Below are 19,753 nucleotides of genomic sequence, written 5' to 3' on the forward strand. Positions count from 1 at the left end.
TGAAACTGTGTTCCTCAGTTACTATTGATTTTGCACGCAAAACCAGCTTGCTTGGGAAAGCCACCAGCATGATTGGTGTTTCAAGGCAGGCATGTTACGGTTCTTGACTTCAGATGTTATTTTAAAGCGAATGGTCTGTAATTTGCCAGCATTTTGCCGTTGAAACGGACCACAATTTCAGGATTTAGCGCATGCGCAGCCGAGTGTGGAAATCCTGAAGTTGCGGTTGGTCATTCACTGCTCCGCCACAGGCTGCACTGTGTTCCCCCCCCCCCCCTTCGCCGGCAATCGGTGTAATCTGTCAAATCATGGAAATGGCCTGTTCCACGATTATTACGCTGTTAAATATCCCATTAACAGTTAGACCCATTTGGATTAAGTGTAATTGTGGTTTTAACAGCGTATTGACTGCTAAACAAATGTTATGGCCCTGAAAAACTAATTTTAATTTTGTGGAGTGTCAAATTTAGCACGTTAAATTTTAAGAAAGTAAAAAAAAAAAAATTACATTCTTTTGTAATAGTTTGTTCATCTTTATTTCAGGATTTCCTTTTCCCCATGTGAGCGCCCTAATCTTTTTTTTTTGCTCTTAAATGTGCAGGGTGAGCAAATGCTCATGCTACATACAATACAGTCCACACGAACCACTTACAGCGGGCGTGAATGCGATTTATCCAGTATATGGCTGCTGTAACGTTGTAGTGAACATAAGAACATAAGAAATAAGAGCAGGAGTAGGCCATTTGACCCCTCGAGCCTGCTCTTTAAAATATTTTGAAAAAATTAGACTAAAAGGAGCTTACCCACTTCCTGGTTTGCTGTCTGTGAGAATTCTGCGTTTTGATTGGCTGCTCTTCCCTACTAATTTCCGTTGATTTCAATTATGCGTCAGAAAACCAGAAATTCTGGCCACACAGATCTGACAATCTTTGAGCAAAACTTACTTCGGGGCCAGCAGCGAACCCCCTTGCTTCGCCGCTGACTGAAAATTCCAGGCCATTAAGTTATCAGCTTGAGTCTGGATTATCAAAGATGGCACTGGAAAGGAAAATACATACTCACAGTAAGTTTAATCTTTTTCTGGAGTTTCAAAAAAGTATGGTCTTCATTTGAAAGTTTTGAAATGAAGGCTGGACTTCAGGAACTCTTCAAAGTGTGTGGCAAAATTCAGACAAGTTCACATTTCGACCCGCATCTTAGATGACTTTGAGCTAACACTGTTGATATAGTATCATTTCAAGAATGTTTTTATGGTGTTATTGCAAATGTCTATCCTTCCTGTTGCTAATGGCACCGCTTAAGAAAATTCACACTCATTTGTATATGGTTTCAGAAACTATCTCATCCTTGTGGAAAGCTTCACATCTTTTATTGATGTCACTTGATTGTAATACCTATAGTTTATAAATACTTAGTCATTTCTAAGGCTTGAGAAGTATTGTTAGTTATTCATGTGTTACATACTTGTGAGGATTCTGCACTATATTGCCAGCTTTGCTTTTTGCATTATCACATTGTGCTAACACTTTCCTTCAACAAAAAAAATACAAAACACAATGGCATCTCACTGTAACAAACTAGTCCTATATAAACTGTTTTGGAACTAATCTATGATCTGAACTATAATAAATTCAACCCTTGATGAGAATTAGTTACATTTGCACAAGGGTTCTGATAACATCCAGGACGCCGCAGCAATTGAAGCTCCTGACCCCGACAGAAAGTTGCGCCTACAGCTATATAGTTTTTAATTGGCTCAAAGTCCAACCATCTTCAATATTGCCTGAATTCTTGAACAATAAAATTGTTCGTCTGAATGAGTGTTTGCCTCCGGGAACATAATTTGTTTTGCAGAGCTTGTTAAAACGAGATCCAGTCGTATGGATTACTCGTGGGCAATGCTAGAGCTGTGCAGGACATATTATTTCCAAGGTTGGTGAAATTACTTGATTGTGAAGGTTCGAAGTGGTGACCCATGTTAATTGTTCACTAACTTCTGATTTCTGAATGGTTCTGCATCAGTAAACTACTAAGAAATATTTACCCATCCTGATGGCTTTTCTGGGCTAAAGAATCAAGATCTCCTGCCCCACTACCCCTGCAACTGAAGAACAGTAAAGACTTTGCTAACTCTAAGTATTTAGAGCGGGAACTACCTGCTTCATTCTTGTGCTGGAAGAAGAGAAGTCGCTACTTTCTCTGTCCAGATTGTCGAGGTTTTTCCGCTTTAATGAGTCCAATGGATTTAAATATATATTTGCCAATTACATTTTATTTTAGAGAGTAAAAGGAGTTCAAAAAGGAGTTAGATGAAGTCCTTACTACTCGGGGGATCAAGGGGTATGGCGAGAAAGCAGAAATGGGGTACTGAAGTTGCATGTTCAGCCATGAACTCATTGAATGGCGGTGCAGGCTAGAAGGGCCGAATGGCCTACTCCTGCACCTATTTTCTATGTTTCTATGTTTCTAAAATCACTATTCCCGTTTTAAACAGCAAGCCAACAGCACCTGTCTGCTGTGCTATGTCTGTATGATCAGCTTGTTTGCAAATAGATTGCCGAGGGTAATGCTTCATTATTTCTCCCCATCAGGAGACCTACATCGAGATTCAAACAGAACATTTGCCCCAGCTGTTGCTACGGATGGTGTCTGGTCTGACAAGTCACCTGCAGGCTTTATGCCTCTCTGAACTCACTGACTGCCTAAAGCTGTGCTCGAAGATACTTAGTAAAGTGCAGCCACCCTTGCTGTCACCTGGGGTAGAGTGTAGACTGCATTTTCCAGGACACGCCAGCTTTGTCCAACAGAAAGAAGAGAGAAAGGTACACTTGTCTGTTGTGTGGTTTGATGAAGTTTTGATAAAGTATTGCTTTGAATGTATTGTTTGGAACTTTACCCTTTTTTCATTTTATGACCCTATTGTCCGAAAGGAATACCCCCGTAACATGGCAAGATACTCAATTAAGAAGGCAAAGGGCATGCCTGAGGGGTCAGTCACACTCTGCTAACATTAAGAAGGCTACAAATGATATTTAGAGACTTCCTAGACAGTCCAACTAACTATATGGAACTTTTTATACTTCTTGAATTTTCTTGCCAATTTTCAGTGGATCAGAGCAGGAACCCAGTTTGATTTCCCTTCTCCCACCAAGCCAGTGCCAGTGGACTGAGGGCAGTATCCCTCCTGGTTGAGATCAACTAAGTGAGCAAAGAGCAGATATTGAACTTGGGAACTTTTCTTCTGGTTGGAATGGCTCAGCAACCCACTGGATAAACCTGGCGAGCTATCGAGAGAGCAAGAAGTGTTTCTATGATGTTTATGTGTTTGTTTTATTCAAGGGCAAGGTAAGTCTGGAAGGAGCTTCTGTTTTTGCGATAAATTCTTCCCATTTTATTGAAAATGCAAACAATACATTCAAAGTAACACTTCATCTATTTGCCAGAACTTGTTTATGGATAGCATCCCAAGAAACATTGTGTGGTGGGGTGGGGTTGGGAGAAGGGGATGTGTGACTTTGGAATAGTCGAATGCACCAGCTGGAAAGCCAATTTTCAGATGGATCCAAAGGCAAACTACTGCGGCTGCTGCCAGGGATGGCAGGACTGATATATGAGGAGAGACTGGATCAACTGGGCCTTTAGACACTGGAGTTTAGAAGGATGAGAGGGGATCTCATAGAAACATAAGATTTTGACGGGACTGGACAGATTAGATGTGGGAAGAATGTTCCCGATGTTGAGGAAGTCCAAAACCAGGGGACACAGTCTTAGGATAAGGGCCGGCCATTTAGGACGGAGATGAGGAGAAACTTCTTCACTCAGAGAGTTGTTAACCTGTGGAACTCCCTGCCGCAGAGAGTTGTTGATGCCAGTTCATTGGATATATTCAAGAGGGAGTTAGATATGGCCCTTACGGCTAAAGGGATCAAGGGGAATGGAGAGAAAGCAGGAAAGGGGTACTGAGGGAATGATCAGCCAGGATCTTATTGAATGGTGGTGCAGGCTCGAAGGGCCGAATGGCCTACTCCTGCACCTATTTTCTATGTTTCTATGCTGCAATCTAAAACAGAAAATGGTTGGAATACTCGGTAGGTCAGGCTACATCTGTGTCAGGTAGGTCCAACTTTGAAGGCCCTGCTGTTTTTTGCTCTAAGATGCTCTCATCAATGATGATACTAGAGTAGCTCTGATTGCCTTCTCCATGTAGGCAATAATATTGATGTTTTTACAGAACCAAGAAAGAAAAGTCTGGTGAATATAATTTCTGTAAAAGGGAGCACTAAGGATAAGGGGTAGGCCATTTAGGACTGAGATGAGGAGAAACCTCTTCACTCACAGAATTGTTAACCTGTGGAATTCCCTGCCGCGGAGAGTTGTTGATGCCAGTTCATTGGATATATTCAAGAGGGAGTTAGATATGGCCCTTATGGCTAAAGGGATCAAGGGGTATGGAGAGAAAGCAGGAAAGGGGTACTGAAGTGAATGATCAGCCATGATCTTATTGAATGGTGGTGCAGGCTCGAAGGGCAGAATGGCCTACTCCTGCACCTATTTTCTATGTTTCAAACAAGACTACCTTCTTGTCCCTTTAACATTTTAGTTCTGATGCATAATTATTGCAATGAAGATTAAGTAACAAAAAATTAAAGTTTCAGCTGACGCATCTCGCCCATCAACCTGTAGCTAAAGGCTAATGTGACTATGTCTGTGGGGACTTCTACTCAAAAGACAACAATACAGTGCTGCTTGGAGTACTTTGAGCCGTTTCTGACCCAGCTTATTACTCTTTATATGGCAGGAGCATCTTCCAATGGACTCTGTGTGCCCTCGAAGGGGGGGGTTTCTGGAATGTTAATTTTTCTCCACAGAGCTACACCAATTGAATATTTTTTTTTTCTAAGATTTGTTTTTATCCAATCAATTTCTTTTGATCAGGTTTCATCGGCCAACTTTGGGACTTCTGGTGATGTGTTTGAAGATAATGAAAATCCTCCGAGCAGCCAGTCATCGGAAAGTGGTTTTACAGAGTTCGTGCAGTATCAGGCAGACAAAACTGAGGACATTGACAAAGTGCTGGGTGAGGGTCAGGATTCAGGATCGGTGCCACAGGGCAGCACTTCCTCAGAAACTGAAACTGCTTCCACTGTTGGCTCTGAGGATACTGTGATACCATCACCAGCATCACACGAGGCTAAAGTGACTGTGCCTGTGGGGACCTCTACTCAAAAGACGACAATGCAGTACTGCTTGGAGTACTTTGAGCAGTTTTTGACCCAGCTTATTACTCTTTATATTATTCCCAATGAAGTCATCTGCCAGGCATTTACAGCAGCATTTCATATGGATCTGACCAGAGACGGAGGCCAGACTGATAACCGTGACCTTGCTGGCAAAGGCGATTCAACATTTCAGGCAACAGAGCAACAGCAGGATTCGAAAGAGTATCATCATGCGTTCACTGCTGCATGCCAACTTTTCTTTGAGTGTTCCAGCTTTCCTGTTTACATTGCAGAAGGAAATCTAGCATCTTCACCTCAGACCAATAAATTAGAAACTGGTAAGTTTTTTTTCATGCAACTTAAATGTGCAGGGTGAGCAAATGCTCATGCTACATACAATACAGTCTGCACGAACCACTTACAGCGGGCGTGAACGCGATTTATCCAGTATATGGCTGCTGTAACGTTGTAGTGAACATAAGAACATAAGAAATAAGAGCAGGAGTAGGCCATTTGACCCCTCGAGCCTGCTCCACCATGTAATAAGGTTATGGCTGATCTGATCATGGACTCAGCTCCACTTCCCTGCCTGCTCCCCATAACCCTTTACTTCCTTATCGCTCAAAAATCTGTCTTAAATATATTAAATGACCCAGCCACCACACCTCTCTGGGGCAGAGAATTCCACAGATTTACAACCCTCTGAGAGAGGAAATTCCTCCATCTCAGTTTTAAATGGGCGACCCCTTATTCTAAGACTATGTCCCCTATTACAGTATCCTACAAAAATGTTCCTTCTGTGTGGTGACCTTTTGCCCAGTTGTCTCCAGCTCTGACCTGCACCATTAAACCGCCGTTAGTGCTTGATACAAAGTGTGACCCCTGCACCGTTCAGAGCATCTTAGCGAGGAGCAAACTCGTGAGTAAGCACAGCTGTTTCGACCTGAAATAAATGGGAGTGGTTAAGACCCTATGACCGGCAATTTTGAAATTGACCTGAGAAAATAATGAATGGTTAGCGTTTTGGACCATTGTAAGTGGTGGAGACAAACCTTCCTGCCAAGCTGCGCAGCTGTCTGGAGGTCCCATGCAGACTGTTCACCGGCTTTTCAATGCAACATTTTGAATGAGCCAGTTAACGGGACCCCGCACCCCAAAAATTGAGGGGGAACGTTGGTGGGGACTGCACTATTCAAAACAGGGCCATTCTGCATTTCTTGAGTTTCTCGATCAGCTGGTCGAAGTGGAGGAACCGGGTTGCTAACATTTTGAGTTATTTTATGGCTGAGCTTTAATTTGTTTTACTGCTCGACAATTCCAGTTTTCCAAAAGGACAAAACATAGAAACATAGAAAATAGGTGCAGGCGTAGGCCATTAGGCCCTTCAATCATAGACCGCTCTAAGTAGAGGAAGTGCATTCAGGAGGGCGCTGAACTCCTCGAGTATCGTCGCCGAGAGCATGCAGAAATTAAGCGGAAGGAGCATGCAGCAAACCAGGCTCCCTGCCCACCCTTTCCCTCAGTGACTATCTGTCTCACCTGTGACAGAGACTGTGGTTCCCTTATTGGACTGTTCAGCCACCTAAGAACTCATGCTAAGATTGGAAGCAAGTCTTCCTCGATTTCGAGGGACTGCCTATGATGATGATCATTCAATATGATCATGGCTGATCATGCAACTTCAGTACCCCATTCCTGCTTTCTCTCCATACCCCTTGATCCCTTTAGCCGTAAGGGCCACATCTAACTCCCTTTTGAATATATCTAACGAACTGGCTTCAACAACTTTCTGTGGTAGAGAGTTCCACATGCCCACAACTCTCTTAAGTGAAGAAGATTCTCCTCATCTCGGTCCTAAATGGCTTACCCCTTATTCTTAGACTGTGACCCCTGGTTCTGGACTTCAACATCGGGAACATTCTTCCTGCATTTAACCTATCCAATCCGGTCAGAATTTTATATGTTTCTATGAGATCCCTTCTCATTCTTCTAAATTCAAGTGACTATAAGCTGAGTCGATCCAGTCTTTCTTCATATGTCAGTCCTGTCATCCCAGGAATCAGTCTGGTGAACCTTCGCTGCACTTCCTCAATAGCAAGAATGTCCTTCCTCAGATTAGAAGACCAAAACTGTACAGAATATTCAAGGTGTGGTCTCACCAAGGCCCTGTACAACTGCAGCAAGACCTCCCTGCTCATCTACTCAAATCCTCTCGCTATGAAGGCCAACATGCCATTTGCCACCTTCACAGCCTGCTGTACCTACTTGCCAACTTTCAGTGACTGATGTACCATGACACCCAGGTCTCGTTACACCTCCCCTTTTCTTAATCTGTCACCATTCAGATAATATGCAAACTTGGAGATATTACATTCAATTCCTTTCATCTAAATCATTAATGTATATTGTAAATAGCTGGGGTCCCAGCACTGAACCTTGCGGATGACACTAAGCTGGGTGGCGGTGTGAGCTTTGAGGAGGATGCTAAGAGGCTGCAGGGTGACTTGGACAGGTTAGGTGAGTGGGCAAATGCATGGCAGATGCAGTATAATGTGGATAAATGTGAGGTTATCCACTTTTGTGGCAAAAACACGAAGACAGAATATTATCTGAATGGTGGCAGATTAGGAAGAGGGGAGGTGCAACGAGACCTGGGTGTCATGGTACATCAGTCATTGAAAGTTGGCAGCAGGCAGTGAAGAAGGCAAATGGCATGTTGGCCTTCATAGCTAGGGGATTTTGAGTATAGGAGCAGGGAGGTCTTACTGCAGTTGTACAGGGCCTTGGTGAGGCCTCACCTGGAATATTGTGTTCAGCTTTGGTCTCCTAATCTGAGGAAGGATGTTCTTGCTTATTGAGGGAGTGCAGCGAAGGTTCAGCAGACTGATTCCCGGGATGGCAGAACTGACATATGAGGAGAGACTGGATCGACTGGGTCTGTATTCACTGGAGTTTAGAAGGATGAGAGGGAATCTCATAGAAACATATAAAATTCTGACGGGACTGGACAGGTTAGATGCAGGAAGGATGTTCCCGATGTTGGGGAAGTTCAGAACCAGGGGACATAGTCGAAGGATAAGGGGTAAGAAATTTAGGATTGAGATGAGGAGAAACTTCTTCACTCAGAGTTGTTAACCTGTGGAATTCTCTGCCGCTTGTTGATGCCAGTTCGTTGGATATATTCAAGAGGGAGTTAGATATGGCCCTTAAGGCTAAAGGGATCAAGGGGTATGGAGAGAAAGCAGGAAAGAGGTACTGAGGTGAATGATCAGCCATGATCTTATTGAATGGTGGTGCAGGCTCGAAGGGCCGAATGGCCTACTCCTGCATCTATTTTCTATGTTTATCCCACTTGTCACTGCCTGCCATTCTGAAAAGGACCCGTTTCTTCCTACTCTCTGCTTCCTGTCTGCCAACCAGTTCTCTATCCACGTCCGTACATTACCCCCAATCCCATGTGCTTTAATTTTGCACACTAATCTCTTGTGAGGGACCTTGTCAAAAGCGTTTTGAAAGTCCAAATACACCACATCCACTGGTTCTCCCTTGTCCACTCTACTAGTTACATCCTCAAAAAATTCAAAGATTTGTCAAGCATGTTTTCCCTTTCATAAATCCATGCTGACTTGGACCGATCATGTCACTGCTTTACAAATGCGCTGCTATTACATCTTTAATAATTGATTCCAACATTTTCCCCACCACCGATATCAGGCTAACCGGTCTATAATTACCTGTTTTCTCTCCCTCCTTTTTTAAAAAGTGGGGTTACATTAGCTAACCTCCAATCCATAGGAACTGATCCAGAGTCTATAGAATGTTGGAAAATGACCACGAATGCATCCACTATTTCTAGGGCCACTTCCTTAAGTACTCTGGGATGCAGACTATCAGGCCCTGGGAACTTATCGGCCTTCAGTCCCATCATTTTCCCGAACATAATTTCCCTTCTAATAAGGATTTCCTTCAGTTCCTCCTTCTCGCTAGACCCTCAGTCTCCTAATATTTCCGGAAGGTTATTTGTGTCTTCCTTCCTGAAGACAGAACCAAAGTATTTGTTCAATTGGTCTGTCATTTCTTTGTTCCCTATTATAAATTCACCTGATTCTGACTGCAAGGGGCCTACATTTGTCTTCACTAATCTTTTTCTCTTCACATATCTATAGAAGCTTTTGCAGTCAGTTTTTATGTTCCCTGCAAACTTACTCTCATGCTCTTATTTTCCCCCTCCTAATTAAACCCTTAGTCCTCCTCTGCTGAATTCTAAATTTCTCCCAGTCCTCAGGTCTGCTGCTTTTTCTAGCCAATTTATATGCCTCTTCCTTGACTTCAACACTATCCCTAATTTCCCTTGTTAGCCACGGTTGAGCCACCTTCCCCGTTTTATTTTTATGCCAGACAGAGATGTACAATTGTTGAAGTTCATCCATGTGATCTTTAAATGTCTGCCATTGCCTATCCACCGTCAACCCTTTAAGTATCATTCGCCAATCTATTCTAGCCAATTCACATCTCATACCATCGAAGTTACCTTTCTTTAAGTTCAGGATTCTAGACTCTGAAAAAGGGGCTTTAACACCAGATAGGCCCTGGGGATAGATAAACCAGTGAAAAACTAACCAAGTGGAATTTAATCTCATTGATTTTCCCAGAGAACCTTTGTGGTTTTAAAAAAAAAACTTTTCTGCTGCTTGTTATAATTTTACCTATTCAGACTATTAACCAATAGTAGACTGTGCAATTTTCTGTTTTATCTAGTTAACCTACTTATAACACATAAACGACTTCATTAAAATAGTGCTTCTAGGAATTTTACACAAGGGCATGAATCAGAATTTCAACCTGCATGCATATTAAATCTCCATTCAACTTGTTAGGAAGATTGTCGTTACATTTTTGATTTTATTAACGGATTAAAAGTGCCAATGTGCCTATCTTATCTGTGGATTTAATGTCCTGTTTTTTTTTTCCATTATTTTTCTCTTCTCATCTCTTGCCTGAAGACACTGATTGTCATAAAACTGCTCTGCAGCCAATACAGTATTGAAAAAAGATCAAAGTGACTCGGGCATCAAGGGCTTCACTAATGCACAGGAACTGCAAACACTGGCCTTAACGTAGCTTTTAAAAGACTGATGTAGACCACACTAACTCTGATAAAGTTTTAAGCCTCAACCAGCATATCCTGATGATGAGTTTAACCAAGGTGAAAATAGTTCAGAAGCATCGGTCTTTGGCTATGTTGAGGCAAAGAAGCAATTTTGTGGACAAGTTTACCAAATGTTACTGTCTAGAAGTACAGAACAAATTAAGTTTCATCCTACTGAGTCTATCAATTAATCATCCCCCTGATACACCAATGAAAGGGAGGTATCTGGAATCAAATTAAGAATGTTGTTGTGTTATTTATTCAGGTGTAGTGGTCAGAACTGTGTTTTTTGGTGGTGGGGGGGGGCTGTGGCCATAACTTTTTATAGAGGTTTAAATCTACACACCATTCATCTGACTACTCACTCCTTTGGATCAGAATGATCCATGTTACTGTACCTTCAAATCCTAATTTTGCAGCTTTTAAAATTTGATCCTAGTTTTACAAAGATTAGATTGACCAGATTACTGTGTTTGGCAATGCGCTACATGCCAAAAGCTAGCCAAAACAAAGATCAACTCCACACTGAAAGTGAGCTTAGATCTTCTGCCTGTTTGTAGTTAATGGGCCGGAAACCTAGCCCAGCATATTTAATTAATTCTGGGGGACGATTTCCTCAAAGGAGGATAGTGGTTGTTGTAAATCTGAAATGGATGAATGAAACTGTTATAACGCTGAGCTTTTAACTGAGCGGATTTTCTAAGGTGTCTTCTTTAGAGGCACTGGTCTGCCCCCTCAGTTGGACATAAAAGGTCCCATTGTACCATTTCAAAGAAGAGCAGGGGAGTTACCCCCAGTGTACTGGCCAACATTTATCCCTCAATCAACATAACCTGGTCATTATCGCATTGCTGTTTGTGGGAGCTTGCTGTGCTCAAATTGTTAGGTCTGTTTCCTACATTACAACAGTGACTACACTTCAGTAAGAACTTCATTGGCTATAAAGTGCTTCTAGATGTCCCCAGCTCGTGAAAGTTGCTATATAAATCCACGTCTTTCAAGTCTTTAGGTAATTAGGCAAAAACATTTTTCATTTGTTCATGGGATGTGAGTGTCGCTGGCAAGGCCAGTATTTATTGCCCATCCCTAATTACCCTCGAGAAGATGGTGGTGAGCCGCCACTTTACATAAGAAATAGGAGCAGGAGTCGGCCATTTGGCCCCTTGAGCCTGCTCCGCCATTTAATAAGATCATGGCTGATCTGGTCCTGGCTTCAACTCTCCTTCCCTGCCAGTTCCCCATAACCCTTGACTCCCTTATCATTCAAAAATCTATCTATCTCCAACTTAAATATACTTAATGACCCAGCTTCCACAGCTCTCTTGGAAAGAGAATTCCAAAGATCCTCAGAGAAGAAATTCCTCCTCGTTTCCATTTTAAATGGATAACCCCTTATTCTGAAATTATGCCCCCTAGTTCTAGATTTCCCCACAAGGGGAAACATCCTCTCTGCATCTACCCTGTCAAGCCCCTTCAGAATCTTATATGTTTCAATAAGATCCTCTCTCATTACAGGCCTGTCAGCCTAACCTCAGTGGTGGGAAAATTATTGGAAAAAATCCTGAAAGACAGGATAAATCTACATTTGGAAAGGCAAGGATTAATTAGGGACAGTCAGCACGGATTTGTTAAGGGAAGATTGTGTTTGACTAACCTGATTGAATTTTTTGAGAAGGTAACCAAGAAGGTTGATGAGGGTAGTGTGTATGATGTAGTATATATGGACTTTAGCAAGGCTTTTGATAAGGTCCCACATGGTAGACTGGTCATGAAGGTTAAAGCCCATGGGATACAGGGCAAAGTGGCAAGTTGGATCCAAAATTGGCTTGGAGATAGGAAGCAAAGGGTAATGATTGATGGATGTTGTTGTGACTGGAAGGATGTTTCCAGTGGGGTTCCGCAGGGCTCAGTACTGGATCCCTTGCTTTTTGTGGTTATATATCAACGATTTAGATTTGAGCATAGGGAGTGTTATGTATGTAACCCGAGGCAACCTGTATCATACCGCCACCAGAGGGCCTACCTGTTGGAGTCCCAGGGGATCCCAGCATCCCTTGGGAGCACTGTATATAAGCAGGCTTCCCATGCTGTACCAGCACTCTGGAGTTTAAATAAAGGAGCTAAGGTCACACTTACTCACTGTCTACAGTACTCAGTTGCATTACTTTATTATGAGCATAACAGGGAGTATGATTAAGAAGTTTTCAGACGACACTAAAATTGGCTGTGTGGTTGATAATGAAGAGGAAAGTCATGGGCTGCAGGAGAATATCAATCTACTGGTCAGGTGGGCAGAGCAGTGACAAATGGAATTTAATTCAGAGAAGTGTGAGGTAATGCACTTTTGGAGGGCTAATAAGGAAAGGGTATACACATTAAGCGGTAGGCCACTTAAAAGTGTAGATGAACAAAGGGACCTTGGAGTGCTTGTCCAAGTAGCAGGTCAGGTGGATAAGGTGGTTAAGAAGGCATACGGAATGTTTTCCTTTATTGGCCGAGGCATAGAATATAAGAACAGGGAGGTTATGCTTAAATTGTATAATACTTTGGTTAGGCCACAGCTGGAGTACTGCTTGAAGTTCAGGTCGCCGTATTATAGGAAGGATGTGATTGCACTGGAGAGGGTGCAGAGGAGATTTACTAGGATGCTACCTGGAATGGAGAATCTCAGTTATGAGGACAGATTGGATAGGCTGGGTTTGTTCTCATTGGAACAGAGGAGGTTGAGAGGAGACCTCATTGAGGTGTACAAAATATTGAGGGGCCTGGACATAGTGGATAGTAAGGCCCTATTTCCATTGGTGGAAGGGTCTATTATGAGGGGGCATAGATTTAAGGTGTTTGGTGGAAGGTTTAGAGGGGATTTGAGGGGGTGCTTCTTTACGCAGAGGGTTGTGGGGATCTGGAACTCGCTGCCTGGAAGAGTGGTGGATGCAGAAACCCTCACCACTTTTAAGAGATGGTTGGATGGGCACTTAAAGTGCCGTAACCTACAGGGTTACGGACCTAGAGCTGGTAATTGGGATTAGACTGGATGACCTTTTGTTGGACGGTGCAGATATAATGGTAAGTACTGCAGGGAATAGAATACAGCCAGGGTGATCTACTGGACTAGTTTCGATCGCCTAGATGGGTCGGTGAGGAATTTTCCCAGATTTTTTCTCCCTAAATTGACCTGGGTTTTTATCTGATTTTTGCCTCTCCCAGGAGATCACATGGCTCCGGTTGGATTGGAGTGCAGAATGTTTCAGTGTATGGGGTGTCGCAGTTCTGTTCGGCGGACTGGTTGGGCTGGATGCTCTTTGCCTTTCCGTCATTGTTCATAGGTTTATATGTAACCTTTGGGGCTGCTGACCAAGGGCCGTGCGGCTCTTTGTCAGCCGGCGCAGACACAATGGGCCGAAATGGCCTCCTTCTGCGCTGTAAATTTCTATGTTTCTATTCTTCTAAACTCCAATGAGTATAGGCCTAACCTGGTCTTGAACCGCTGCAGTCCGTGAGGTGAAAGTACTGTTAGGGAGGTAGTTCCAGGATTCTGACCCAGCGACAATGAAGGAAAGGCAATATACAGGTTGAACCTGCCTTATCTAGAGCCCTCGGGTCCTGGACTGTTCTGGCTAAGGGATTTTTCAGGACGAGGGGTGGTTGTGTTAAATTGAATGGGACAGATACTGAGCAAGAGGACATCGGGGCTGGCTGTCTTGGGGCTGGTAGTGCGGCAGAGAGATCGTGTGTGGGGGCGGTGGATCGCGGGGTCAGGCCAGCGATTGCGGGAGTCGGCGATGAGGAAGGACTTCAATTTGTTCATGTCGGAGTTCTGCACATGCGTCACCTGGTGGCCAGGAATGGTTCTGCACGAGGGGTGGTTCTGGATAAGGGAGTTCTGGATAAGGGAGATTCAACCTGTACTTCCAAGTCAGGATGGTGTGTGACTTGGAGGGTCAGTTACAGGTGATGGTGGTGTTCCCATGTGCCTGCTGCCCTTGTCCTTCTTGCTGGTAGAGGTTGTAGGTTTGGGAGGTGCTGCTGAAGAAGCCTTGGCGAGTTGCTGCAGTGCATCTTGTAGATGGTACACACTGCAGCCACGGTGCGTCGGTGGTGGAGGGAGTGAATGTTTAAGGTAATGGATAGGGTGCCAATGACGCGGGTTGCTTTGTCCTGGATGGTGTCGAGCTTCTTGAATGTTGTTGGAGCTGCCGTCATCCAGGCAAATGGAGAGTTCCATCACACTCCTGACTTGTACCTTGTCGATGGTGGAAAGGCTTTGGGGAGTCAGGAGGTGAGACACTCGCCGCAGAATACCCAGCCTCTGACCTGCTCTTGTAGATACAGTATTTATGTGGCTGGTCCAGTTAAGTTTTTGGTCAATGGTGATACCCAGGATGTTGATGGTGAGGGATTTGGCGATGGACACGCTTGTTGGAAATAGTCCTTGTGTGGCATGAATGTTACTTGCCACTTATCAGCCCAAGCCTGAATGTCATCCCCGTCTTGCTGCATGCGGGCATGGACTGCTTCATTATCTGAGGAGTTGCGAATGGCACTGAACTGCTGCTTAGAAAGAGCTGATGGTGACTCTGTAAAAAGGTGGTTGTTACAGATGTCATGAATGTAAGTAGTCACTTTATCTTGCCGCAAGAGTGCATTGTGGATGTTAATTTGGAATCAGTTTAAAAGATATAACTCCAAGTGGGAAGTTTCTGGTGATTTGGGAATTGTGAACATTGGGCCATAATCTTAAAATTAGAGCGAGACATTCAGGAGCGATGTCAGGAAGCACTTTCACACAAAAGATAGTAGAAATCTGGAACTCTTTTTCCCAAAAGCCTGTGGATGCTTGGACATTTGGAGCTTTCAAGACTGATAGATTTCTGTTAGGTAAGGGCATCGGGGTATGGAGCGAAGGTGGATGAATGAGGTTGTGGTGCAGATCAACAATGATCTAATTGAATGTGGAGCAGGCTCAAGGGGCTGGATGGCCTCCTGCTGTTAAGGTGTTTCTATGCTGATTTTGCATGAATAGCACCAGTTTGTGTAAATAAATTTTTTTTATCCCAATGTACCCCATTTCTCCACACGGGATAGGCTTCTGCTATTATCTATTAGTTGTATGTGTCCAAGTTGAACCAAGGTCGCTTGTTCCTCTGAGGGTATCTTGTTTTTTTTATTTCATGTGCTGCCGATTCAATAGCCATTTGCAGTGTTAGTTTGCAGCCTTTAGACGGTTCATCTACATTCCCGATGGTAAGCCTGAAGTTTTACTTTTGATTTCTTTAGATTGTGAACAGGTAAAGCCGCCATTCTGGCTCCAGACCCTCATGGCTGCCTGCTGCTTTGCCAGTGATTTCAGCATTCAGAGTGTCGCCATTTCCCTGGTGCTGGATTTGGTTGGTCTAACTCAGTCGGTTGCGGTTGTTAGTGGAGAAAATGTGAACAGCCTTGAGCCAGCACAGCCAAGGAGTCCGAGCCAGGGGACAGTGGCTGTGGTCATCATGCCTCCTCTTACACAAGGAAACCTCAAGTATATGGGTCAAAAGACTGAGTTTTTCAAGGTGAGCACATTTTTGAAGACTTCAGCTGTGATAGGGTAAAGACTTTCTGTTGCTTCTCTGCAGCTATATATTCCTCTGCTATACAGAGGACGAGATGTAATTGTTTTATGTTAAACATTAGGGGCTGGATTTCCCGCTCCGTTGCGCTCGGGGTTTCGCGACGGTGAGATCTCCAGCGCCCTGCTGCGATCCTCGGGTCCAGGTTTTGCGGGAGCGCTGAACATCACTGCCGGTAAGATCTGCGGCAGGTGTACAATGCCCCTGGTTGCGACACCGGCGCGAGTTTGAGCTCCTGCCCGACCCGTCCGCCCGGAAGTGTGCCTGCAATGGCCGCCCGGGAAATCTGAACCGGCGGCACAGAGAAAGTAAAGTACTGCAAAAGTGCGAGTGATTTTTGGTTAAACATTTTGTGCGATTTGTGTGGCGATGGCTTGGGCAATGTTTGAGGAATGTTTTTGTGGGGTTTTTTAAGGTTGTTTTCCCCTTCACACCCTGGCTCTTTAGCTCGGAAGTTTCCCATCCTTGTGCCACGAGAGTTGTATAACACCTCCCTTCACGCTGCGCCCCCTGACGCAGGGCCTAGATGCCCAAACTTACATACTAAAGCGCAAACTATTCCCGGCCGCTAACTTTCCCGTCCCGCCGCCATTATCGCCCCGAAAATAGAAAAGCCGAATATCCAGCCCAAAATGCTGATGAGCATTCTGTACATAAAACTTGGCGCCTGATGACAATTTGGTTGCTAGGATGCTTTGATTGCAGAATTATATAAAATTGCAGGCAGACACGTGCATACAAAATATATCCCCTTTAATGTCAAAGAATATTTTCCAACACAGTCGGAAATTTTTGTTGAAAGTAACTGCATCTTTCCCACACTCATCCTAAGTAACTATTTTTAAAGTTACAAATGTATATCATTTTATTATACCCTGCCTTATACAAAATGCTAAGCTTTTCTTAGGACTTGTACAATAATGTTTAATTATTCACTACTGTTGTAACATACTCTGCATACTTAGATTTTTAAATATCTTCAAATTGTACCGACAGTAGATTCTTGGAAGACTAGCTGCCACTTTTTCCTAATTCAAAAACCTGCTTTATTATTGTGTTTCTATAAGCAGTGTGTTAGCTTGACTTGGTAATCGATAAACACCTTGTACCCATAGTGCTGGGAAGTTGCTGGTCTTGCATGCCATTTCTTTCTGGCTGTGAACATGAGAGATAAAACACAAAGAAGCACAGGCAGGCAGACACAGCTTTTTGAAACAGAATGCTGCAAGGTAGTCAGGCAGCAAAAGGCCTGCAAGAAGCCTGGAATGCAGAGGAGAATAGTTGGAAATTGTCAAGTAAGATGACCCAGTGATGTGGGAGGATTGGCATGATCTTTATGTTGTATTATGCAAAGATAAGTTCTACTGTTGAATTAAAGGAGTCCAATCATAACTGCCATTCTGTATGCTCACTGTAACATGAAATAAAGCAGCTTGACAATTCATATCTCGCCCTTTCTCAAGTATTTGCTTTCGGAGAGATTGAAGAAGCAATTAGAAACATGGCTATTCCGGTCCATCGTGTCCGCGCCGGCCGACAAAGAGCCGCACGGCCCTCGGTCAGCAGTCCTGAAGGTTACATATAAACCTATGAACAATGGCGGAAAGGCAAAGAGCACCCAGCCCAACTAGTGCGCCCCACACAACTGCGACATCCCTTGCACTGAAACTTTTGACACTCACATTTGTGTGAAAGACATAAATATCCAATCTAAATGCTATTGTTGCAATTGTACAAGGAGATGTAGGGCAGTGCGAATCAGCTCCCATAAAAGTTACGACATTCAAAACGGCTTACGGCTGCAGCTGAGAACACTGGATCCAATAAGGCATCTATGGCAGACCCAAGTTTGTAACTGAGAGATTGAATGAATGTATCACTATAGGGAAGTATTACTATAAATGGCTATTGATGCTGAATCAATCGCCACATTTAGCAGGGAATTAGATGTACAATAACGGTACGGAGGAAATGCAAGAACATTGGATTATAATAATTAGCTCGAGAGGGGACAGGGTTAGAACGAAATGATGGGATGAATAGTCTCATCATCTCCTGAAATTTCTAAAAGTACAATCCTACAGTGGAAAATCTAATTTGAGCTGAAAAGGAATGTATTTGTACCACCTGTGTTTGGGATGTGAACATCAAGTCTAAAGAGTGGGTTTATGCTGCATTGTGTATCATTAATAATTCAAATATAATGATTGCTTTTGTTTCCTTTTCCTATTAAAGCAAGTGGCAGTGACACTTTGGGACCAGCTAGGGGATAAAACCCCACAATATTATCAGAGAAGTGTGGAACTGTTTTATCAGCTGCATAATCTCGTTCCATCTTCCAGCATCTGCGAAGATGTCATTAGTCAACATCTATTGCACAAAGACAAGGTATGAGGATTGACTCAAAGATTTGTGCACTTTTACTGTTGTCAGACATGTCTGAGATAATTGTGTGGCCATTGCTACTGTACTGAGATCACCGCTGCAGAATGGGCTTGCCTTGATAAATCCATGGCCAGAATGGTGATGTGGCCCAGAAATTGGGCCGCGTTTTTAAGACACGACATGATCAACTTGGGCCCCAAAATGGCGGGCCGGAACCACGCACGCACTTCCAGCCGGAAATGCGCCTCCCGCCATACTGGTTCGGACAGACACAAGGTGTCCGTTACCCGCGCCTGAAGCAGGCATTGGGTCCTTTGCGTATGCAGATACGGGGCTTAACGCCTACTTGAGGTTCCCGCTAAACAGTGGTTTGGCCTGAGGTGGCTGACAACACCAGCCCGATACAACAGCTGCAACACAGAAGCTACCTGAATGCGGAGCTGTGAACAGCAATTTCTAGGCCTGTATCTTGATTATTAGATACATATTTTAAATTCATCGTTTTTACAGTAAAAGTTGCATATTGCAAGATGGGGTTTCAGGATGACTGCTTCGGTAGGTGTGTTCTTTCCCAATTAAGCAAAAGTCACAGGTTAATAAGTGAAAAATGAATTTTGGTTTTGAATAGAAAATTGTGAAATCTCAAGTGATGATAGAGATTGGAAGATTTTCTGTGTCTCTTCATTCCTTTATATAGGCACACAGTCCCTTACGTATGCCCACATATGTGGGTTAGGCCTCCAGCAATAGCAGTCGGTACTATGTTGGCACCTTTAAAAGGAGCAGGACAAATATCTGGACTGAATAGGATTTGAGGATTATAAGAAGTATAAGTACAGATGAACAGTAGGAAATGGTTCCTTTCCATTGTAGAAAGAGCAGGGGAGTTCTCCCCGGTGTCCTGACCAATATTTATCCCTCGACCAACACCTAAAAACAGATTATCTAGTCTTATCACATTGTTGTTTGTGGGGGCTTGCTGTGCGCAAATTGGCTGGAGCGGCACCTACAATACAGCAAAAGTAATTAATTGGTTGCAAAGTGTTTTGGGACGTCTTATGACCATGAAAGGCGCTATATAAATGCAAGTCTTTTTTTTCTTCTGGTTGGATCCATGACTGTAATCTGTGGAAAGCAACCACTTGAAGCAGAATCATGATAAATTGTTGTTGAGCTTATGGTCAATTACTTTTGGTGGCCAGGGAGAAATTAATAATTTCTTCCTAGAAGTTCCACCTGTGGCTTTAGGAGATGAAATAAATTGCGTGGCATCCCATGATAGTGCAAACTGTATGTGCTCTATTACAAAAGCAACATACTGTGGATGCTGGAAATCTGAAATCAAACCGGAAACTGCTGGAAAGACTCTCCAAGTCAGGCAGCATCTGTTG

The 19,753-nt window shown here is 43.5% G+C and overlaps 1 protein-coding gene across 1 annotated transcript in view; it reads left to right on the forward strand.

Moving 5' to 3' along the window:
- dop1a (DOP1 leucine zipper like protein A) overlaps nt 1-19,753 on the forward strand; it is a 160,979-nt gene that overhangs the window by 87,031 nt on the left and 54,195 nt on the right. The window contains exons 14-17 of the mRNA XM_070891017.1: nt 2,592-2,822; nt 4,936-5,557; nt 15,646-15,920; nt 18,213-18,365. Of these exons, the coding sequence (XP_070747118.1) occupies nt 2,592-2,822; nt 4,936-5,557; nt 15,646-15,920; nt 18,213-18,365 (1,281 nt within the window). The remainder of the gene's footprint in view (nt 1-2,591; nt 2,823-4,935; nt 5,558-15,645; nt 15,921-18,212; nt 18,366-19,753) is intronic.

The sequence above is a fragment of the Pristiophorus japonicus genome, chromosome 9 (genome assembly GCF_044704955.1).
Source record: "Pristiophorus japonicus isolate sPriJap1 chromosome 9, sPriJap1.hap1, whole genome shotgun sequence".
Classification (NCBI taxonomy): Eukaryota; Metazoa; Chordata; class Chondrichthyes; family Pristiophoridae; genus Pristiophorus; species Pristiophorus japonicus.